Source organism: Perna viridis, chromosome 13, assembly GCF_037379345.1.
Source record: "Perna viridis isolate PV_CMFRI_1.1 ecotype Kerala chromosome 13, ASM3737934v1, whole genome shotgun sequence".
NCBI lineage: Eukaryota > Metazoa > Mollusca > Bivalvia > Mytilida > Mytilidae > Perna > Perna viridis.
The window spans coordinates 30,709,472-30,735,117 of NC_142457.1; the positions used below are offsets into that span (position 1 = coordinate 30,709,472).

At 34.8% G+C, this 25,646-nt stretch overlaps 1 protein-coding gene across 1 annotated transcript; it reads left to right on the forward strand.

Annotated features, from left to right (window-relative positions):
• The first annotated feature begins 874 nt into the window (after window positions 1-874).
• LOC148600309 (uncharacterized) lies at window positions 875-25,295 on the forward strand. Its single transcript, XM_088557836.1, has 7 exons — window positions 875-1,107; window positions 12,579-12,755; window positions 13,698-13,878; window positions 19,499-19,641; window positions 20,172-20,330; window positions 21,702-21,862; window positions 23,756-25,295. The coding sequence occupies exons 1-6, from the start codon at window positions 1,047-1,049 to the stop codon at window positions 21,851-21,853; spliced, it is 873 nt and encodes a 290-aa protein (XP_088413962.1). The 5' UTR covers window positions 875-1,046; the 3' UTR covers window positions 21,854-21,862; window positions 23,756-25,295.
• Window positions 25,296-25,646: the final 351 nt, after the last annotated feature.

Sequence of the window (25,646 nt, forward strand, 5' to 3'; positions counted from 1 at the left end):
AGTTTGGATATAGATATTTGAAGGGAGACAATAGCTATACAGTCATCCACTTGCAACATTACACAAAGAAACGAACGCATAAGGATCGATTTCTAGTAATTGTACGTTTTCATCAGTAGCTGCAGCTTGTTAATCGAGATATCAATTATTGATACAAAAAACATATGCTAACAAATCGATATGTTTGTTACTGTTGTGGAAACGATAAAACAATCGATTCAAGTGATTGATGTCGTGTTAAACTGAATTCATTTGCTTTAAATCTCATTTGCTATTAATGACTTGTGTTTCTGATAATTTTAGCAGTTTGACATGAAAAATACACGTGTCAGTTATTTAAAAACAAGTGACTATAATGTCGAAATTTACGGTTTGACAATTGGATCTTTGGTATTGTAGAAATTGATGCAAGAATATCTCATTTATTGTTTTCCAGTTTTCGGCTGAAATGCACATAACTTGGCCTAAATTTTGGCACCAGGACATCGATGTAGTGCATTTGTTCTTCAATCTGCTGCAGAAATTTCTAATATAAACGATAAAACGTTTTTTTTTCTGTTTAAATTCCGATCAATTTCTCTTCAAAATTGTTGATTTTAGTTGAGCTGTGAACCCAATGTGATTAAAATCTCTCTTTTCTACTCAAATCAAATGTGCCAATGATATGGGACCCGGGGGTAAAGGGGTGACAGATAATTTTGCAAATAATTATAACAGTAAGAAACTTTATATCGGAATAGGGGACATAGATTGAGGCGCACACAAACACTTTTGACAAGTTTTTAACTAAGGTTACTTTTGAATTTCACTTCTTTTACATTCTAAAATTTTTGGTATGACCTTTAACGGCAAATACTAATCAAATCAATTTACCGATTCACATTTAGTTTCTAGTGATTTCGGAGATCTAGTAAAGACACACTGTTATGGGGTCTATCGATTGATTGTACTATTACTGTGTAATCAAGCAATGTTTTCATCAGTTCGAACAGAAGGAGATGCTCAGCACGAACACAAATTCTGTCCGATTTTAGAACTGATAAAACATGTCTGTCCGTCTGTATATAGAGAGTTTATGTGCTTTGATTTTCATTTTCTTAATTAACGGTAAGTGTATTTGGTATTTTTAGATTTATCACTTCAAAAATGTTATAGATGTTCTCAGAATGACTTTGGCGTTGTGTCATTTAACTCATTCAACCTAATAGTTCATGTAGACTACAACCGAATCATGATTTAGATAACTTAACATTCTCATTTCTGCAAATATTAAGTCATTATAGTGCTACTTGTATGATGTTTATCTTTGAGGACAATGATTGCTTTATATTTTTAACATTGCGTTTACGATACGGCTCGAATGTTTAATTTACTTTTTTTAATTCTGAAAATGAAACTATTTTCGAAATTTAAAAAAATCAGCCTGTTGTCAATTTGATGTCCCACGAACTTCCCCTCGTTAATTCTTAATATTTCTTTGAACCACCTGAACGAGTGACAATTGCAATCTCCGGGCGAACAGTAATGTATATGTAATGACATCCGTAACCTGTATCAGAACATCAATCCCTCAATCTGGTTGTATAATTGATATAATTCTTCATGGAATATTCTTATTAAAATTGTTTACGTACAAATACAGACTTGGATTTGGATAAACCAATATTTTGGGTTCATTTCATAAATAAAAACTGGTTCGCGGAAAGTTAGAAAAAACACTTTATAGATGCAAGACGCAACACACAAGACTTTCTGTAACTCAGACTGAACAAAACATACATCGAACCAAGAGAGTTATTTTAACTAAAATTGTGGATATATAGCTACTTTTGTCCGCGGATGTGTGCATTTCCGGCAAATGTTTCTCTTTCTGCATCCCAGGTAATTTTTATTGTAGCAAAGATGGTCGAAAAAAGTTCCCAATGATCGGTGCGGACCGCGCCCGCTAAGCCATCTGTGTATTCCAAAGGCTCCTGCGAATCGACATGAAAGTTTTGTGTCCTCATTTATAAATGAATAAGGGCTATGGATCGAGCTTCGGCCCGTAATTTTATACGGCCGCAAACAAAATTGCGGTCGTATAATGGCATCACACTGTCGTCGTCGGCGTCCGTTAAATTTCTTTTATTTACGATAATTTGTTTGCTGAAGATTTATAATGTTGTTAAACTCGTCCATCTAATATTTTTTATGATATGCATGTTACGTGAACATGTATAAGTTGCAACTTGGTCCAACAGCTTTTTATATCACGGAACTTCAAACAATTTGCCTATGGACTAAAATGGAATAAAATGTTCGATGTGTATTGTTCTATATATAGATATAATTAGCTTATTGATAACTAATACATTATTTAGAAGAGTAAATGACTCTTTTGAGAGTTAATTTACGTATGTACAGTTTTACTACGAATATTGACCACATCTAAATTGAAGTTTTTTTTCCAATTTTCCTGGTTGCTATACGCGAACTCCATGATTTGAAAAAATATATGTCCTTGGTTTTGCAATAATATCATTTTAGTATAGTATTTTGACCGATGAACTACTGTTACTGTTTTCCCATTTTCAGTTTTCAGTGAGTGATTCAATTAAGTTCCCTGATGGTTAACCTTCTTTTAAGAAATAAATCGCGGAAACATCGGCATACATGGTCAGCCCGTGGTAAAATGATAATAAAATGGAGTTTCCGTGATTTATTTTGATTCTAATAGGACAATTATGGTACTTTTTTTTTTATTTTTCGTGACCTATTACGGTAACCTTAAACCCAGTCGAAATGGTCGCTAGTGAAATTTTATAATGAAGGAAAGGGCAATTTAAGTAGAAAGATGTTAGATATGGCAATAGGTGTTTGCATTATAAGGTCACAGTGTTCACACTTGGACAGGTACACTGTTTAATCAATTGACGATTGTTTTTGTTTGTTTTCATACACGTGTGTACTTGATTTTTACGGAATATAATATGACTTTTCTAAAACAAAACGTTTAATATTTTTTTATGAAATATGAGTTTGATGTTCATTCACTCTACTGAAATGGATGAAAAAAGCTGATATACATCTTAATGTTATATGTGTTTGTTTACATGATTAAGGTGAGCAGTAATTTACACACACACAAGCCACGCCCAATAAGTCGCATGCTGCTCATATAGCAATCGAAAATCAACCACAATGGTGGTCTCAAAGCCTTATAAGGACATCATATTTGAATATATTTTCGATTCTTTTTGGTACAGAAACGGTATCCTTATTCTTCTACAGCAAAGTCTGTGTATAAAATTTTTTTTTCCACTCCCAATAGAAAAACTTTAATTATAACACGCTTGCTTAGGCTCCGAGACTATCTACATACATGTACACGTACTGCATTTTTAGGCTTTTGGAACACACAGATGGCATAGCAGAATAAGCTAAAGGAGTTTTGTCCTGATCGAAAACCAGATTTTACCGATTTTGACTGGTGGCAATTTTATGCTGCTCATTTGTGTTGAAATATAAAGGTAATGAAAACGAGAGGTTTAGCGCTATAAAACCTGGTTGAACCCACCTTTCATTTAACTTGAAATGCCTGTACCAAGTAAGTCAGGACCATGTATTGGGGTGGTTTCCAACTTTCCGGTTGATTTGTTATACGGACTTTCCTTTTTACTATATATCTTTTGGCTACCGTCTAGATTTTATCAGTTCGGTAATTTGGTTATTACTCTTCATATTAGAATTTGTGTTGCCGGCGGAATATGTCCTACTACTCATGGACATACTAAAATTACAATGTACCACCATGCTTACATTGTAGAGGGCGTAGACGAGATGGTATCAATAAAACGCTCTATTTAAAATAACAAGGATTTCAGAGGTTGTGAAATCTTTAAAGACCTTTCATGCTAGAACAATATAAGAAGAAAAAATTGGCGGGTCAGTGTGCTTGTTATTGAGATTGAGATATAAGTATTCGTAGTTTTGGCGGGAAAAGGATTTCTCCGAATTTCCCACAGGTTTTCTCTTAGTAAGTTATAACCACTGAAGCAATGACAATGATTTTATAAAAAACTTCCCAAATAGAAGTTTAATATTTGTCTAATGAAATTATGAAAAGAAAAGTAGGGGGTCACTGGTTAAAAAATAATAACATGTTTGCTATGAAATAGATAAAACCAATGGAGTCCGAATATCTGACAAAAATTACCAGCGAACATCCTTACGTTTTTGATATTAGTTTTACTCAGTCAAAGTTATAATGCACTCTTTTCTAATTTTCAGTTTTGATGTTCAATCGATGCTTACCCTTTCCTCATTTTATCCTTTCATTTATCTAAGTATTTAGGTTTTCTTGGTTATTTACTGAAGAAAATCTAAACACTGTTACACTGTATTCAGTGATGAAAATCTAATTTCACTCAGGTAAATGAAAGAACAAAATGAGAAAAGGGTAAGCATCCATTCAACATCAAAACTGCAAATTAGAAAACAGTGCATTATAACTTTGTCTGAATAATCACTAATATATGGAGACTTCCCATTTCATCCTCTGGAGGACTATTGTGTTAATGACAGCATATTTTCTTGATAAGACACCCCTGCCCAAATTGAAAATATGGTTACACCCCTGTTCGTTTGCGTTCTATAATAATTGTGTACCCGAATGAAATACGTCTTCTAGTCCCTACCTAGCAACATTCCACTAAAACAAATGTTTCGTGTCATATTTGGAAAAGCTCAACAAATATATAACAGATTTATATTTGTTTCCTGCTTTTATAAAATGAATGAGTCATAAGAGAATTAACATCCGTATATATGGTTTGAACAGCTTGTTTCATTGATTTCTGGAACCAGTAGTAACAATTACATGAACTACGATTTCAGATATATTTTTAAGTGAAGAATTGTTACACTTGCAACGCTGTGGGTTGGCTTGTTTGTTGTATAATTTCCCTTTTGAATGTGGACACGTGCTTTAATACGACATTTTGCTTAAACCGCTTATTATCACTTTATTTGATTTCTTACTGCGTGACGTTTGAGTTACATTCAGTGGTTATACCTATAGTCATTACATTTAACACGTTTGTGTATATTGTGTTTAGAGGCACCTAGGCGGGTTCATGCCCTGCGCGTCGTGCACGCGGGAAAATGGTTGAATTTGTAAAAAAAATCACTGAAACGTGACGGTACTCGCCCTATCGTTCTTCAATTCATGTAACCACCTTTTGGCACAGAGACTTGCTCTGCTCTGCACTTTCACATATTTTTACTAATATATTACTTGCTGCAGATTTTATAGTGGAAGCCCAGTGTTCCAACCTCCCGTAAAAGTAGACTAGATTCTTAGATATCTTGAATTGCAGCAATTATAGAGCCGGGCAGTGTAGCTAATTCATTTATTGAGACTTTAGGAGCAAAACCCAGTAGCGGGTCCAATGGAGTCTCGATGCCTAGAGCCCTTAACATGGTTTTGATTTTTTAACTACCCCTGATTACCCTGACCCTATTTCTCATTTAGATTTGATTTAATCCCTTTTGGGTTTAGATTTAATATTGAATTAGTGCAAAACCTTTTATCATGAGATTCCTGAATTCATCATAAGAAAGACCCGAGGTAAGATTTTCCTCGTTGACGGACCTAGGGGGTTCCCCATGTTTGGTAATTTTTTACCTGGTTAGCCGATGATTGCCAGATCCCCTCTTATATTTTCCTGGATTGGACATCATGAATTCCGGCTCCAACCCTATTCGTCTGTCAAACGTAAACTGAATATGATGTTTACAATTTGGACCACTCGGTCATTTTCATATTGAAATAGAGAAAGTCTGAGAAGTTCCGATTTATTTTATCGGGCTGTCAAATGAAGACACGCTTCCAATTCATATATTCTTCAACCTACTGACGTATAATTTGATTTATAATGTATGAATCTAATAAAAACTGGCAATATTATCTAATTATTTAAAATACCATTATCATTAGTAGTACGCCTTAACCGTGTAATTATTGATTAGCCAGATTGCTGTATCTCCAATCAGGTCTCCCCCACAGATCACATTACCGTTTCTAAAATACAGTAAATCAAGTTTCCGGACCGAAATCCGATATACTGTCTTATTCTCTTTAAAGTTGTAGACCTAAGATAAGGGACACAACTCTAACAAATAATTGGAAGAGTAATCAAGGGAACCAAGGTTATAACGGTAATCAAAAGAATGTAATCCAGGGACAAAGACTTGACATGGAAAACAGACACACACAACAAAGAACATAAAGTAACTAAAATCATACATACAAAGTAACAAAAGTAAATGAGCAACTCGGACTCCACTAAAAAACGTTTGTATTCAGGTCTCAGTCTTGTATTCTTTGCCCCATAGGCTTTTAGAGTATACCTTAAATTTTCATGATTTTTTTTTAAAAATAGACAAGAAGTTTCAATCTAACTCTAGACCATGTTTTTCAATTAAGGAAATGTCAAAAATAATTTTTAGGTCCATTTTAGAAAAAAAAGGCACGAACTTTGGTACACCAGGGCAAGTCAAACTAAAAATAGACTTTTTCTACTTTCACTTTTATTTTGAGTTCATAAAATAGACCCCTTTTCTGAAGCATTATTTTTCATGAAAATACTGTTTTTTCTCAAAAACAATTTTTGTGTGTCATAGATTGATATTTACCCTGTACTTGTGATGACAAATGATAGTCATTTGCCAAGAAACAAAAACAGGAAAAGGTAAAAAAGAAGCGCACTATATTTTTAGCCGCCATGGAATATGTAATACAAGACTGATACCTTCAGCATTTTACATTAGCTAGCACTCCACAGTTTAGTTTAGTTTCGCACTTTTGGCTGAAAAATGACATAAATGGAAACCGGTGGTTGCTATAGCGATTAAAAATGAAAAATCTATGGTTGATAAAACACTTTCTGAAAAAGGGGACTTGTAAAAGTATTTCGCAATGTTTTATATATTTTCAATGTTTAAGGGGCTTTTTTCCAATGACAATTCGACTTCATTGTAAAAGTGAAAGTAAGTCAATAAAATTAATTTAATTCTGTTCAAATGAAAGCTTTAAAGCTTTGGTGAAATTGAGTATGATACAATGATTGATTGATTGTTGGGGTTTAACGTCCGAGCAACAGTATTTCAGCTCTATTCAGACGATGAACATGAAATGGATGACAAAATGAACATGAAATGATGATGAAATGACGACCAAACATATCACTGATTTGAAGAGTTATGTCTTTTACCCTAGGTCTACCTCCTTAAATTCTTTTTGTTTCAGTTAATTTGTATTTTTTTCGTGATAAGTCGAACGCCAGTCTAAACGGAACCCAATATAATGATCCGCCAAAATGGGTTCTTTTTAGATAGGTTTCACTGTACACTTTCTGACGTCGGTCAAAAAATGTTTTCATTCGTAACTTAAAAATCAACTAAAGTCTTCAAAGTCACTTATCGTCAAATATTCTATGCCACTGATCTTGGCTTGCTTTTAACATCCGAATGGCACGAAAGCGATATGCTTGAAAATCGGGTGACTTCCGCTAGAATCTTGGTTCCCTTCTCTTTCGTAACCGTGATGATCCGGATATTCCACAAGTTTCTCTCAGTTTTTACCGATCTATGGGTCGCTTATGATATTGACCACGGAACCCGATTAGAGACCAGATTAAACAACTGCCAATGACCATATAGATCAGAAACATTATCAGGGCCCCCGACATATATGTTTATGATCTATATAGCCAATTGAAACTAGTCCTTGTGTCTAAATCGGAGACTGAATAATATTACATGAAGTTCAATTTAATCTTTTGATGTAAACTTTCGTTTTCATACAAACAAAATACACGCATAGAACACATGTGTATGATATTTAAGAGGTACATTTTTATCTCGTATGAAGCAAGAATTGATGGTTTTACGGCACCGATCATCAGCATAAGGTGGTGTAGTAATATATAATTATGCAAATCATATGCGAATAAAGTAAAGTACTGAAATTAAGAGTGCAAGAAGTCACTAACAATATTAGCGGCTTAATCAAATAATAAGCATTCGGTTGCATTTTTGCAACAAGAGATGCTGTCGAGTTCGCCTTAAACGATCTACGGCCCATTCACTTGTATACCTAATTCAATCAGCCTTTGTAAGTGACTTTTTTTCGTGGGGAACTTAGTTTTCGACTTTATTGCACCCACCTAACATACAGTTGATTTTTTTTGCTTATGCAATCTATCATGATTGACCTTTAATTTTTGGCCAATCATAAAAAATCGTATGATATAGAGTTACTTGGCAATTATCAGTATAATTATGTATGTTTTGTTTCAACAAGTGTATTATTAGTTTGCTTGGCCGTGATCACACGATCTGGGGGCTTTTAAAAGACATTTCTCATTTACCAGTAGTATTTCAACAACCGTGAAACTGTTCGTGTATGGATCTTGTTTTAATACTTTCGCGACCCATTTGACATTTGAAAAACTACGACTTTTATCTACCTGTAAATTGTTAAAGATTATGTTACTGTACGGAGAACCTCGAAAAAAGTACCAAACGTGAGACGTCAAACCTATTAGGAAAATATGACTAAGATCTCAGAATGTGACGACTCTATTCGCTACATTACTCCATCGGATCAAATTAATACAGGGCAGATAATGTAAACTTATAGAAGGGTCTGAAAAATTCCCAACGATTTTAGAACAGTCAAATCTGCGATGCAAATTTTTGGTCGTTCCCTCGGCAGGATTTGAACTCGTACCGCTGTGACATCTATGGCAACACCGCCTGCACAAAGTACATATATATATATATATATATATATATATATATATATATATATATATATATATATATATATATATATATATATATATTTGTTTCCGTCGTTTGTATATCGTCATGTACATTTTGTTTTCAATTTTATTTATTCCTCGTCAAAAGCGTGACATTTAAAAATTTAACTGTGCTTGACCTTAACAACTTAATATGATGGTGATAATTGCAAAACTCGTTTCATACAATTGATCAAAATGGCGGCTTTGAAGGTATTACAATCAGATCGAGTTTAGTTAACTTTGTACGTTCTCAAAACATAATCTCTGAGGACAATGGTGGATTCAGGGAGTTGATCCCAGGGGTGGGAACGGTGATTCTAGGCTGTAATTGTGATTTATACCCCAAAAATAATGAAATGAACAAATAAAATGATGAAATGCATAAATATAAAAATAGAAGCTGCGGTACGATTGGCAATGAGACAATCACCCACCAAAGGTCAAATAACGAGCAATTATATATATACACGATCGTCAATGATGGACAAAACCCGTACCATAAAGCAAGTGTAAAAGGTCAAAATATAAATGAAGTGAAACTATATATGAAAGACAAAAAATCGACATTATCTATAAAACAACGAGAAACGAATAACTATGAACATAAAAAACATTGACAACCATTTGTCAAAGGTTCCTGGCTTAGGACAGGCACACAAAGTATGTGGCGAGGTTTAACATGTTTGTGAGTGCTCAACCCTCCGCTTAACCTGGGAGAGTGATGGTAAAATACAATAATTAAACGATCTATACAGAATTCAAACACTTGAACAAATAGGACAAAAGACAATAGCTGTACTTTAGTACCTACCTCGAAAGTTTTCTAAGTAAAGGAAGGGGTCTGAACAACGTGGGTCCGACCCACAGATCCACTCGCCTTAGATACACCACTAAGGGATTATGACAGGTTTCATTTATATTTATTCCTGAAATCCCCCCTTTATACACAGGTTTACCAAACCCTTTTGCTTGAAATTGAATTGCTGAATTTCTAATGGACATGGAAAAAATCTGCCATTCAGATTTGTATTCTCTCCTCCAACTGTATCATCACGAAGAGATTACACAGCACTTTGTATGAAAGATCCGATAGAACTTATGAAGCCATGCATATTTAGTCAGAAGTGCTAACCGGTTATGAATGCTGAGTAACTTTTCAATCTGTAACGCTAAATAGAAAACTGGTCGTAACAGACAATCGTCCGCCTCCCACTCTATACAATATTAGCGTAATATTTTGAAGTTTATGACAGTTTTATAAATTATGAATGTTTCAATCAATTTTTACGGTCGGTAAACTACATTAACAGCTGCTGAGTAATTCGGAACATATAAGTTACCGTAATTCTGTAATCGTGGGTCGATTCATGTAAAATTCCTAGAAAATTATACGTAACTATACGCCAGATATGTACAGTATAACCTGTCTGAACCGAACGCTCAAGAATCCGAAGACCTGTCTAAACCAGACACATATTTGAAGGTCCTTTTATTTCGATTTAAATGTATTTTGAACCTTGGTAAACCGAACACCTGTCTAAACAGAATCAATTTTAAAGTTAAAAAAGAATCAGTTCAGTCAGATTGCACTGTAATATGGGTTCAAAGAGGTTATCTATAAATGAGTAGTTGAAACAAATAAACAAGTATAAAAATATCTTAACCGAGTTCCCTTTGGGACATCAAAAGTACATTGATATAAAGATACATTATGAAGTGTCCGGTTTAGACAGGTTTTCTGATTATTTGTGTTCGTTTTGGACATGTTTCACTGTAATATGGATCACGAATTCACCTTCAAAGAGAAAACGATGGCTAAAATACATGTATGTTCGGATAATGCATAGACTTTCGATGCATGCATTTGTAACCATGGCACTACAACCAACCTCTACTGAAGCGGTATACGTGAACCAATGCAGACAGGCTTTTTTAGACTTGTCGGACATTATTCAAGTCAAATGTCGCTCTGCAATTTTTTTTTCACGGGAAGTCGACGATATTGTTTTTGATTTATATTCTATAAGCCTAAGCTTAATCTATAAACTAGAAAAGGAAAATTTTAACGTCCAATTTATAATGATAACGGCTATTAAAAACCGAGCAGACATTTTAGCGTATGTTCTGATTTTATCTTTTAGCATATAAATTGTTTAGTCATTTGAATACAGATCAATATAAAAATCAGACAGGACGCATAGTTCAGCAAAACATCGATTTTTTTTTTCGGAACTTTTTATTGTTAAAATAATTTGATACTCAATAGTAACAACCCATGTAATTTTTTTAAAGGACAGGTAAAAAAAGTTAAAGAAAAATTCGATAACTTGAAAATTGTCTCAAAAGCACTACAAAATTTTCCCGAGTTAATTATTGACTACAACATCAGTCAAAACTTTTCTCTTTATCGCTGTCTCAGCACTTTCACAACTGCACCATATGCGTTTTCTAGACATGTTGAATGCATTTCAGCAAATTGAATACAAAGACCCCCGAGATTGCTTAGGTGTAACCCTCGGCCCGGCTGTTAGTCTGAATTCCTTTAATGTATATCCTTTTTAACCCCAATGAATCAATAACGAAATAAAACTGAAAAAGGCTGCACGATTTAAGGATGTAAGGAAATTCTGACCGACTGACCTGGATTCTTAGTACACACAATGGTGAATCCGGAGAGGGGATTTCAGGCTCTTTCGGTCAATTTGTACTGAAAATGCGTTAAATTAACAAAAAAATTCCAATAAAAGAGAAGGTTCAAATTCCGTAACCCTTCCATCTGATCCGCCACAGACAAACACGTACTATAACCAAGAAATACTTACTATAATGTTGTCATTAAGTACCAGTCCATATAAAATTCAGACACTGCCCATAGTAATGGGATTCATGGTGTAGAAAAACCCATGGATCAGACGATGCTTTTTTGTTCTACATATACTGTATTTTTATGTGACATTAGTCCTTTATTTATTTAGATCTGTACTTTTGAGAAAACTACACTTTAACCTCCCACTAAAATCAACCAAATCAAACCAAATCAAGAACGATAACTCTTGCAAAGTGCCAATTTCATGTACAATCCATATAATTTTTTATCTCAAAAGCGCAACAACCAAATGAAAAACTAACAGTGGTTATGTGATTAGTAACTTTTTATGAACAAGAAATAAAATTGAATTCGGTGAGTTTTTGACATGCATGAATCACCCACTGTCTTATTTTTTTAATATGGATATTGCTATTTAAGTATCAGTCTTTACAAAGATCAGGCAGGAGGTGAACCAGGCATGTCAAAAACCCATCATTTACTTTTATTTCTATTTCAATTGCAGGCCAAATAACCAGTGTTAGTTTGTCAATTGGTTGTTGCACTGTCGAGATAAAATGTAAATTATGTAGATTGTGTTTGAAATTGGCATTTTCAAGAGTATCGTTTTTGAGTTTGTTTTTATTTGGTTGAATGTATATTTTCCTCAAAATATAAATCTTCACACAAATATGACTACCGATGTGTAATAATATAACATACCGGTTTGTTGAACCGAAATATAGCGCCTTTTCGGTATTTTTTTTTATAAGTAAGCATCAAAGTAACTGCTTTCATTCTGTTTCAAATGAAAGCTTGATAGGCTTTGGTGAAATTGAGTATGATACAAACATATCACTGATTTCAAGAGTTATGTCCCTTACCATATGTCTACCTCCATAATATCTCCTGTTTTTTCCCAGATGTGATAAATGCTACAAGTAGCAATGATTTAACAGGACAAACAAGCTCAATATGGAATGTGCTTCACAGTCGACACAGGCGTGCAACAGATTTTAAAACTGACGTCAATTTAACATTATCAGAAAAACAGTCAAATTATAGTATCGACACTTCCAAAGGAATCGAGTTCACACCAGGTAAGTTACTTGTTGGACAAGCACTCAGTACATAAAAGGTTAAATCATCGACACTTCAAAAGTAATCGAACACGCATCAGGTAAGCTATGACAGGAAAATCCCTCAGTACCTAATTATAGCAATGCTTCTCGCACTTCAGTGGCCTGGAGCTGAATGGATGGTCCATAAACAACATCTAAAACTTAATAACATAATCAGTTCAAAACAAAACCCCATTCTCCTGCACAGATGCTATATTCCCTATTTTAAAACTTTACACATTTGCAACACTTAGTACTTAACTCCGCATCTTTATGCAAATAAATACAATACAATAGCAGTAGCTTCGCGGATTTGTTTTGAGTAGTGCTCTTGCGTTGTTTTTTATACTCTCTGTATAGCAGAGCATATTAACTATACACAGACACTAGGCGTTCATGACATTAATGAACAGAGACAAAATAAAATGACCTGTAGAAGAACTAAAATTCAAAACATTAGTTTCAAAAATAGCACAAGTTTATAATTATAGTGTGGCTTAAAATACTGTAACAGGGTTACTGCATAATTTATTTCTTTAAAAAAAAAATAAAAATTTTACAAACAAAAATGTATAGGTACATTAAGATAGTGTCTGATCTATGTCTGGAAGAACCTTTAGAAGTTAGCGATCGCACTCTGTTCAGTCTCTGTCTGATTCTATCCAAACCATGGTGTATTTTGTAAAGCTTGATTTGTTTGGTAATAGGCGCCAATCAGACGTGGAACCGAGATATTTTGAATGGGGATTAACTTTAGTTCGAAATTTTTAAAAAAATCAAAAAGAGGTTCTTCCCCAGTACCCCTCTGGGTCTGCCACTGCGCGTGGCGTCTTACGATTTTGTTAATTTTCGTATCACTTTTTATCAAGCTTTTTTAGAATCCTATCTTAACTAATTGATTTTATTTTAAATGTCATACAGTTTCAGGGAAAACGCAGTGCTTTAATGAGTCATACACAGCAACAAATGGCACATTATACTGCCCACGCCTTGGTGACCCGAAGACTTTCACCTCCTGCTGTGGAAAACAGACGAACCAGTATTGTTGTAAGCCTGTTGTAGCAGGCACCGACCCAAAACAAGATGTCACCTTAGATTTAATGTAAGTACACAACCTGTCACAATTTAGCAGTGACTTTCGTTACAAGTAAAGTAGCATTGTCGTTAATATGTTAGAGACAACTTATTGCAATACAAGGTCATAATGTGACGAAAGTCCGGGCCGTGTGTGTTCATTACCGCACATAGGCTTACCTCGACTATTAAATATGCAACCCGACTAGTATATAAACATGTATTTCTATACTAAAAAGGTTGCACAATAGATACAGGTGCCCTGTGGTTAGCACATGTTTTGACCTTTGACCTTAATCTAAACTCGATGCTAAGATAAGTACTACTTAGTATCTCATGTCAAAACCATGAAAATCCTCTTTGTTGGGTATAATTAAAGATCCAAGGAAACGTCTTAAGCTAAGTATTGATCGCATTTTATCTTGTGAAAGGGCTTCGGTAAATGTATATGATTTATAAATCGCTTAGCTAATAACTAACGTGGAATAAGAGTAATCAAGGGAACCAAGGTTATAGCGGTAATCAAAAGAATATAATCCAGGGACAAAGACCAGACATGGAAAACAGACACACACAACAAAGAACATGAAGTAACTAAAATCATACATACAAAGTAACAAAAGTAAATGAGCAACTCGGACTCCACTAAAAACTGGGAGCATGGACAAGGTGCACCGGTAGGGTAAGCGTCCTCTTCTTTTCTAGAAACACCCGCCGAGTTGCTCATAAAAAGTCAAGTCCGGGGTAGACAAACGAGGAAAGGCAAACTATGACCCGTTGAACAAACCAGCCCTCATGATGCTGATGGATACACCATAACGATCCACGAGCTCACGATGACGACAACAAAACTTCTGTAGCGATGACTTCAATCCTGTAGCAACACAACCCTGCTCCAGAAGCCCACCTGCTAGAGTTCTAGCGCGACACAAAAAGTCCGCGCAGCTCCGGCAAGCGTGGTCTTTTAGCCAATGACGACGATATATGATGAGGGAGACTTTCCAGGGGGGTGATTCAGGATTCTAGGTTAGGGGCGTAAATAGATATGTAGACCGAGCAAAGCGAGAGAAAGAAAATGTTTGTGGGTAGAATATCCTGAATTATGGATACATGTAAATTGTGGAACGGAAATAAAACGAAACGAAACAATGAATCGAAACGATATGAATGAATGTGGAGCGCAGAGAACCTAAAAACAAGATCATAAAAAAACGCCACAGTGAGATTATTTCCATAGTTGATTGTAAAATATTGAACTTTTTTTTATTTTTCAAGAAAACATAAGATGATAAATTTTCTCGTCACACATTTTTCATTTTCTCGGATGAATTTTCACATTAACAGGAAGCATTTAACATAGCATCATTAGTTCTTTTTTTGTGTGTAAAACCAGACATCAAAGAAAAACTTTTTTATTTTAAGATTAATGACCTAGATTTACGTTTTGTAATTAAGTATTGACAAAGAATCTTGTTCTTTGATCCGTTTGCACATTCAGAGGACATTATCCTTTTTCTGGAAACAATGTAAAATACTACCGCCTACGATGAGTAATGCATTGTTTTCTACAAAACACATATTTATGTCTTGCGGAATGGGGTTTACTTCGACGTATAAATATGCGAAAATAAAATAAAAAAAAAACATCGTTTGTTTGGTGGGTTTTTCTCCACCTTAAATACAACTCTACCTGATTTTTAAATGGACTGGTACTTAATTATGGATATGTCTAAAACCAAGATGCAGGAGTGATTCATGAACTCTGAAGTAAACTACTAGTTAATGTTTTCAATAGATTAAGACTGCTGTTTTTGTTCCAATGAATGCGGTATACTAGGAGATAATTTTGACTCCGTATAGTGTAGTATGGTGTCGAAATTTTGTCCTGAAATTTCTCATACATTTTTATACCAACGGTATACAATGATCATGGTGTCCGTCGGTCTCAAGTTTCTATCCGCAACTACTGAAATTCGATGATACACGCACATGATGCCGCGGTGCACCCCCTGTTTTGCATTCCATCTAAATAGCTTTTGTGGTTTGTTGGGCAGCGAAAGTATCACTAAATGAGCTTTTTGTATTTATACGTAATAGTATGCTGCAGCTAAAATTTTGGCGTAAACAACTGTTAACTAAACTCAACTTTCACTGACGCTTTCATTTTTAGAAACATGTTTTTAAAGCATTGATAATATCTTGCATGTTTTCGCAATAATTTTGATCCTTTCCTTTATATTTTAGTATTTTTCCATTTTAAAATTTAAAATGTCATTATTACAAAATTTATCAAAATTTACTGAAATAGTTTTGATGAAATAATATCGTAATAGAGGACGGTGTCCATATATCATCATTAAATGCGAAATTATAGAAAAGCTAATTGGAAGCACGGAGACCCTGACTTGAGTCTTTCAAAGCTTCCCATACAAAGTTCGGTATTTTTGTATTTTCATCACTAAAAGGGTTTACTATATGGTCTTAAATAATTTAAATTCAGATACCTTTCTTTTTTCATTTTTGACATGCCATAAGAGTACGGCTTAAAGTCCAAAGTACGAACACTGTTATACCGGTCTCACAAAAAGTGTCAGGAAGTGACCAATAAAATATCAAGATGTCTAGAGAAAGTGACAAAAATAGCGACAAGAAGATTTTATATACATCTATATATTCAACTTCGTCCTCTTACAGGTTACACCTGCCTCATATAGCACATCTCTAACTATACCGTTCTCATACAGCTTTCAAATATTGATTCTTAGAATCTTCGAGTTCCGTAAGAACATGTCATGATATAAAAACGCACTTAAGCCCATCAAGTATTATCGTAATGAGAATCCAGTCTCGATTTATGTCAATATATAAGCGCTGAAGAAACTCATTTTGACTCTGGAGAATAATTACCTATACAATATGTAAATTTATATGGTAAAGGGTCACTTAATTACCTAAACAAAAACAAAAACTACGGGACTTATGTTAAAAATATGCATTCACATTCGAAACTGGTCCCGTGACGCAATAGTACTGTAAAAAAAGCTTTGCATCAAGTTGCGAAAATATTCATGAATAAAACATTGTTTCAATTGCTCAAAACAGACGAATTTCAATACGGATTTTGAACAGAAGAGTCCGTTGGCATGACGTCACGGGCTTCTTTTTAGATTTAGAGAAGCTGAAATGGGTCTTATTTAAAAAGTATTGTGCTGTTACTTTGCAATTAATTATCCTATGATTTGACTCTTCCTCGCAGTGGCGGAATCCGAGATTTACAAAATGGGGCCGACCCTTACTCAGGTCCAAAAATTTTCCTCAAGAAATATGTGAATATTCGTTCATGTTGATGATTTTCTTAATTATTTAACTAATTTTTTCTGAATGTTTTCTTACTCTACCGATAGATCTGGTCTATGCATGCTTCCAGGTTTTGCGGAGTCCGAGTTTTTCATTAACTTTTGGGGTTTTTTTGTACGCTTTATTTTGGTTATATTACGTTCTTTGTTGTGTCTGTCTGTTTTCCAAGTCTAGTCTTTGTCCCTGGATTATATTCTTTTGATTTCCGCTAGAATGTAGGTTCCCTTGATTTATCTTTCAATATTTAAACATAAAAATATAACCTTTGAAAAAAAATAAGGGTGTGTAGGGTTCCTTGCCATCCGTTAGGGGTTTGGGGGACATAGGCCTACAGACAGAAAATGGCACAATCACATGTCAACAAATGCCGGCCCCTAGAAATTTTGAGAATCTTTGAAAAACTTGAAAATGGTCCCCTTTTTAAAATTTCCTTCCCAACCACTGCACCTGTCCCTCCATTAAGACGTCCAAACTGTCTCATAACACTAGAGCATGTGTGACTTCACCTTGGCATTACTTTGTAATCAGTATAAAAAAATGTCTTATGGTTCATGACCTGTTGAATTTGATAAGCTTATCTGAAAATAGACAGTTATAACGAAATATCACGCCATTGTCTTGTCTTAATAACGTTTAGATATGCTTTTCAATATTGAACTATAAGATACGTCATCTTGATGCATAAGTTGTTCTGGAAGTAAAACACTATCATGATCTGCCAAGACTTAACTTCCTTACAAACTACATGTATTTAGAACTTAAGTTTTGACTTTTTGTAATAGTTTACGTATATATTAGTAATTTTATTTCGAGGTAGGGTATTATTACAGTGGACTGGTTCAATCAGATGTCTGTTTGGAAGGTTGGCTGGTTTCTCCAGATGTCTGTCTGGAAGAATATAATGGTTTGGTCTGGTAGGCCGCTTTAATCAGAGATGTGTTAGGAAGGTTGGCTGGTTTGATATCAGAGGTCTGTTCGGAAGGTTGGCTGGTTTGATCAGAGGTCTGTTCGGAAGGTTTTGCATTTGCTGAACCTAACAGTTTATTTATATTGTATTATAATTTTAAAACTACGGACTGAATTATTGTTTAATTCTAAAAACATGCTTGGATAAGACCAGTGGATGTTTTTCATGTCCATACCCATCTCCGTCCCCCTTAAGGAGCAACCATTTGATTTTTATTGGGCGCTAGGATAAAATTTTGTGTCTAGGAGTTTTTATTTAAATAATTTCTGACCTGACCTTCATTTTCTACTTAAGTATATCCTTGATTAATCCAGTGGTTCAACCTGGATTCTTTTAACTATACATCATCGTCATGCCTTTTAATTTCAAATTTGACCCTAGCCTCCTAAAATCAAATGGTTGCTACCTTATGGCTGCTTCATGAATTTTAAAGATTATTGGAAATAGTTTGAACACAGCGGTTTACTTCAGGTATCGATTAGTTATTGTAGAGTCTCGATGTATTTAGACATGACCTACTTTTATGAATTAATGTCATGTTATTACAAGGACAGGAAGGAGAAGAGTCTTAAACCGTCGTTGTCAGGTACAAATTTTATCAAATGCGCAAATGTATTGTTTAAAGTACTTTAAAGAAGACGGTGGCAACAAGCCTTCCGGTTAACCTACGTTATGCTGGACGTTTATCCAGTAAAAGTTCCAAATAAAAAATCTTTAAAACTGAAAGGGAGTTCTATCATATGCCTCAATTTTGCACACAGATACCGAATCTTAAAAAATTGGAAGGGTGTTCAACTATCAGGACACCCGTTGGGTCTGGAACTGTCATTATCAATCAACTAAACCTGTTGATTTAAAGAAATAAGCACAGACCATTTTTAATGACATATTTCCATAGTATTCTTATTATACATGTACGTTTAGTATGATCAATATCCAAAATTTGGGCGGATTTTAAATTGTAAAAAGATTAAGACGGACATCATCCTCAGAAATCCATGGACGCCTTCCTCGCATACTACTCCATGAAGTAGCAGGCGACGGAAGGATCCCTGAGTTCCGGCAATGAACCGCCATATGCTGTTTAAAATAAAACACGTAGCAAAGTTCAGCAAAGTTATCAAACATTTAAGTGAACAAGTACCTAAAGAATCGAAATTTCTGACAACGCGAAACCGCATGTGCAGGAAAGCACTAACAGGTGTCATATCGTGAACAATAATTTCCTTGACAACGTACAGAAATAGTATTGAATAAGCGTCAACTTACGAACTGTTTGTATGTGAACATTTTTGATTTTTTTTTTATCTTTGTTTTGTTTCAGAACTGCCTTAAGTATTGTGATAGGTTTTATAGTGGCTATTTCCTGTTGCCTTCTTTTGTACTGTTGTTGCTGTCAGAAACGCTCAGGAGTGCATTCTGGGAAATTAGTCTGGATTAAACGGAAGAAGTCTGGAAATAAAACAGGTAAATACTATTTACAACAATTCAAAATAATTAATTTAAGATTCTTTGATTGTTCGCAGTTGTACAAATTTTGATAAGTATGAATGTAGACGGCCTTTGTGGATATAGATGATCACAAATACTTCGATGAACGAGTTCAGCTTGAACCGACGAAAATGCTCGACAGAACCTCGATTAATCTACTTCGCAAAGAATATATTCACCTTGTGTAACCTTGTGAAGTGATATTTAGTAAATCAGGAAGCGGTTATAGGTCTGAAGAGATTAAGCCTCGATCGTTTCCTTGGTTTTGAGTACCTCGATCGTTTCCGTGGTTTTGAGTACCTCGATCGTATCCGTGGGTTTGAGTACATCGAACATATCCGTGGTTTTGAGTACCTCGATCGTTTCCTTGGTTTTGAGTATTACACATTGGTTGTATATCTCAAACATGTACAATGTTATTGACTTACATAACCCCTTGAAAAAAAAACTGATATCAACAAAACCGAAATCCTAAATGATAAAGTTTTGTATCTATATTTTTATAGTTTACACAACGAGTGAAAATCCCGATTTGGAAGATGACCAGGAAGGAACAGAATTAGTAGGATTCATGGAACAGAAGGAAAATGATACCGCTGGATCAAGAAGAGGTTCCGTAGATGACTCTAAACCGTCCTCAAGAAGGGGCTCAAAATTATCGCTAGGTAAGCTAACACACCGTTGGGGACAAAAAGAATCTCTAGGGAGGTACAGTACACCTCGAGAGACAAAACGTATCTCTAGGTAGGTACAGTACACCTCGGGGGACAAAATAATCTTTAGGAAGGTACAGTACACCTCGGGGACAAAAATATCTCTAGGTAGGTACAGTACACCTCGGGGAACAAAAGAATCTCTAGGTATAGGTGCAGTATACCTCGGGGGACAAAAGTATCTCTACTTAGGTACAATACACCTCGGGGACAAAAGTATCTCTGGGTGGGTACAGTACACCTCGATAGACAGAATTATTTCTAGGTAGGTACAGTACAACTGCAGGGACAAAAGATCTCTAGGTAGGTATAGTACACCTCGGGGACAAAAGTTTCTCCATTTAGGTACAGTACACCTTGGGGGACAAAAGTATCTTTGGGTAGGTACAGTACACCTCGGGGGACAAACGTATCTCTAGGTAGGTACAGTACAACTGCGGGGACTAAAGTATCTCTATGTAGGTACAGTGCACCTCGGTGGACAGAAGTATTTCTATGGAGTTACAGTACACTTGAGGGCAAAAGTATCTCGAGCTAGGTACAGTTCACCTCGTGGAACAAAAGTATCCCTAGATAGGTACAGCACGCCTCGGGGGACAACGGTATCTCTAAAGAGGTACAGTACATCTCGAGGACAAAATTATCTCTAGGTAGGTAGGGTACACCTCGGGAGGGAGGGGGTCCAACGTATCTCCATGTAGGTAAAGTACACTTCTGGGGTTAAAAATTGACTCTTGGTAGTTGAAAGTACATCTCGGTGAACAAAACGTATCTCTAGATTAGTAAAGTAGAATACCTCAGGGGTCAAAAAGTATCGACAAAACTTGACGAGCATTACACCCCACTATCCCCCCCCCAACCGCCTAGGGAAATTTTCACTTGGTAACAACCTGATCAACAGTTTCTTTGCATGTCAAATCTTAGGATTAACGACATTGTCTGTCACAACTTTGAACGTACTCATCAGTAGTCCCATAAAATGGGTTTGCGTTCAAGCTTAGAATAGTGTCATACAAACAGCTAAATTATTAAAGTCATAATAAAATAATAATATTACCACGACCAACAGAAACCAAGACAAAAATGTTCAAGCTTAAAAGAAAACTTTAAAAAAAACAAACATCCAGATTTAGAGCCGACGAGAAGCTGAAGTGATGAAAAAAAATGTTTTAAGCGAACTTCCTGTTTTCCTTAATACTTGTTGCCAGTTTGTCTAAATATGTCTCCAGTCCATAACTGCTTTAGATTGTTAGACTGAAGTTAGCGAAACATTATTTTTTGATTTCCTTGTATCCTGACCGTTTTTTTTTTTTTAATTTTCAGATCACAAACCTGATCATCACGGCTCCGATCCAGACGGCGTTGCAAATCATTCTCCGGTTCCGGTAGTTAAACACGTGACTCCCTCAGGACAAGTGTTAATGGTGCCACTTATAAATATTCAGGGCAGCACGCCAGGAACCTCGCCTTCATAATTCGTCATGGTATTATATATATTGTATCCCTAGTTTGAAGGTCAATTGAAAGATTGGAAATTTCGATGTGAAATGCCCACAATTTGGCAATATTCGTTTTCTTAACTACAAAAAAATATTGTTTGACAGTAATCGTCATAATTCAGCGTAGCGGAAATTGCCGAGCAGTTCCGATTGTCCTGAAGGATAAATAATCGTTACTATGTGGCAATTTCCCGAAAACACGTTACTTCCATTTAAGATTCAGAAGTTGTAAACAGACACTGTATCATACAAAACTGATATTTAAAACAAAAATATACTTAGATATTAGACTAATTGAATACTCGTACAAGGTTTGTTTTTCATTACGGACACAGCTTTCATATTGGTTTAATTATCATTAATTTTAAGAAACTTTTTCATTATGACAACAAAGTGAAAAGTAATTTGGGCCCTATTAATATGCCTTATGGAAATAATGGCGTACTTGAATTATGTAAGAAAATTAGTAATTTCGAAATCTTTAAAGATTTTAATGGATCCCGCAGATTTACAACTTAAAGTTTAATTAAAACCATTAATTGCATCAGAGATTTTTATGATTAATTTGAGGGTTGCATTATGCATGCACAGCAGGGTAACTATGTAACGTTGAAGCAACGCTGAAATCTGGAGATTACCATGGTGTACTCGAAAGTTTTTTTTGTCTCGAATTACAATTACAGGGCTTTGCAATGTTTACTTTGATGCCAAATTTCCTACACGGATTAAATTGTTTTATACAAACTAAGTATTATCTTCAGTAGTTAGGATGGTCGTTGGTCTGTTGGAGAATGAAAAGGGTTGTGGATTTTTTAAGACCTTCCATGCTAGAACAATATATGAAGAGAAAATAGATGTGTCGCTTCGCTCGTTTTTTGAGATGTAAGCATTCGACATTTTGGCGGGAAAAGGATTTGTCTAGAATTTTTCCAAGGTTTTGTCCTAGTGGGTTTTTTTCTATTATAACACTGAAGAAATAACAACGTTTTCTTAAAAACTTCAAAATTAACATTTTAAGGTGTGTTAAATGAAAATATGAAAAGAAAATTTGGGGTCACTGGGCAAAAAATACCAATCCTGTGAAATGGGTAAAACGAGAGGAGTCCGAAAATCTGACAAAAACCAGCGAATATGTAACTTAGAAGGTAGATTTGGCTTCAAGGCTGTCCATATCCTTGGTTCGTTAACAACATAGATTGAACAAATTAAGTTTTTTAATCAAGCATTACTTGGTTAAACATCGAAACAACTTCACATTTATATAAACAAATGTATTAAGCAAATTGTCAACAGTTTCAGTCTAAAGTAACGGATTCCAAATTGTTTGAAATTGGGGTTGGGGTGGGCACTACATCGGACTTCGAACTGTTTATACAAAATCATCTAACTTGCCCGAATAGACAAACCATGTCCTTAAATGCCCGTTACAAATTTAATTCAAATTACTAGACTTAGCCCGAAAAAACTTAAGTTTGTTTTTGCTTTGTGTGTTTGTTTTTTTAACAACAAGCTCAACCATTCCGAATTAATGTCTGTTGGTAGTTGGAGGTAGCGGAACCCAACCTTCGGGATACCTGACAGAAGAACTCGGTCAGAGTATGTCCTACTAACGGTTGGGCTGCTCTGTTGACGCTTTGGCCTACTCCCAGACCCCACGTGGGTCTCAAAGCGTTTTCCCTTGTAACATTATAACTAAATAGTCAAAGAGAACCAACCGATCAGAACACTTGTAACATTATAAATAAATATTCAAAGAAAACCAACCGATCAGAACACTTGTAACGTTATCACTAAATACTCAAAGGGAGCCAACCAATCAGAACACTTGTAACATTAAATTTTAAATTATTTTAAATCAAATTATTTTCTATTTGACAGGTATTAAACTTGAAGAAGAAAACATGGGACCAGACCAGTGAAAGTTTTGAAAGACGTTATTTCTGTAAATTAAACAGAGAAATATAGAAAACGAACACAAAACAGAACCTTCAAAGTGTGAATCAGGAAGATATTTTCCGCCTTAGAGGTGATAATTACGAAGTCACAATGCCATTTTCACTTTTGTGGAAACGCTCAAGAAAGTGTTCAATTTGTGTGCGGACTCTGGTTTGGGCATTTCATATTCCAATATTATATACATGTAAATGTATAATTTATATATTCACATAATTTATTCTTCCTTTTTATGTATTTTACTGTATACTTTAGATATTTTCATTTACTATTGTGAAAATAGTTAAACTTTTATGGGGTGAATTTTTAATTCCAAGGTTATAGCTGCATTCTTGATAGCATACAATTAAGCTCTATTAACCACGAACTTAGCAGTTATTGTATCATAACAAAGTTTCAAAGCAAATGCAAACATTTTGTTTTAATGTGAAATTTATTAACACTATTTTTACATATGATATGTATTTGTAATAATATAAAATGTGATTTACTACAAGTTCACCTAAGAATTATGCAAATGGTTATTCTTTGGACGGTAAGTTGGTAAGTGGTATTGTATCAAGAATGTCACATTAGTGATTGTTAATCAATTAAAAGAAAAGAAAACTGGCGGGAAATAGTAAGTAATGGATTTAAACTAAAGTGTTTTTGCCTTATTTTTACCTGTTGTTTATAAAGTCGGCATATCTTCGACATTCCGCATTTTGTCTTTATTTGCCTGATTCTTAGGTAAAGCTGTACTTCAACTGTTGTAATTTCTATATATCACTATCCGGTTTTTATAGTTCTCTCTAAACAAACGTAGTATATGCTGATGAAATTACTGCATAACTAACAGAGTGATCTGTTATCCGTGTATTGAAATCCCTTTGTGTTTGTGTGTTGTTGTAGAAAGGGCAGAAACTTTCGAGTTGGATTGCGTGATTATTTTTGCATAAGTATCCTATATAAAATGTGATTGAACCATGAATTCATGGGAAATTTTTGGTGATTTTAAACTCCCCATCTTTTGTTGGAACACTGTTGTTGTGCAAACACAGGCAAAAATTGAGTAAATGCTTTAATTGTACATCACAGTTTCTACACACAGAACCATAGGTAGTCGATGAACATGCGTGGAACATGTATGCTCAATATACACTTCCGCGAGGAAAATACTGTTGTTCTACCCAAGCCCTACCTCGCGGAAGGATATCTCACGCATGCTTATCGACCTAACACAATTGGGTCTATTTTTTATATTTGATTGTTTGTGTTCAAAAGTCATACTGTACTATCAATTCATTAACAATGTTATGAAAAATATTTTGATTAATACCCATCGTTAGAGTATATGTATATAAAATTAGATGTTGCACAGATTGCATTGCTATACATAAATACATATTTATTGACTTTGTTATCAAAAATTAAAATTTTATATTTAACCTTTTGCACTATCAATTTTAATGTACTTTCTTTACAAAATAAACAAATCTAATTTTACTTTGTGTTGTTAAAATGCTCTATTTTTTTATCATGATAAAAGCCAGATCACTACACAGGAAAATTTGCAGCATATGTGTTTACGACCCATATAGAAATACATGTATATTTTTGTTCCTATACAAAAAAGACCGAAAAGTACGTTTCCAAATTTAAATGCAAGCCATTTTGAATTACTTGTTTTTCATGATGTAGCTAGGCCACGTGAGTTAGGCAGTACTAAACATATAGTTTTCATGGTTGTCCTAAACACATGAGAAATAAATGTTTCTTCGCGTGTTTTTAAGGCAGTAGACCAAGGGTAAGGGACAGAACTTTAGAAATCAGTGAT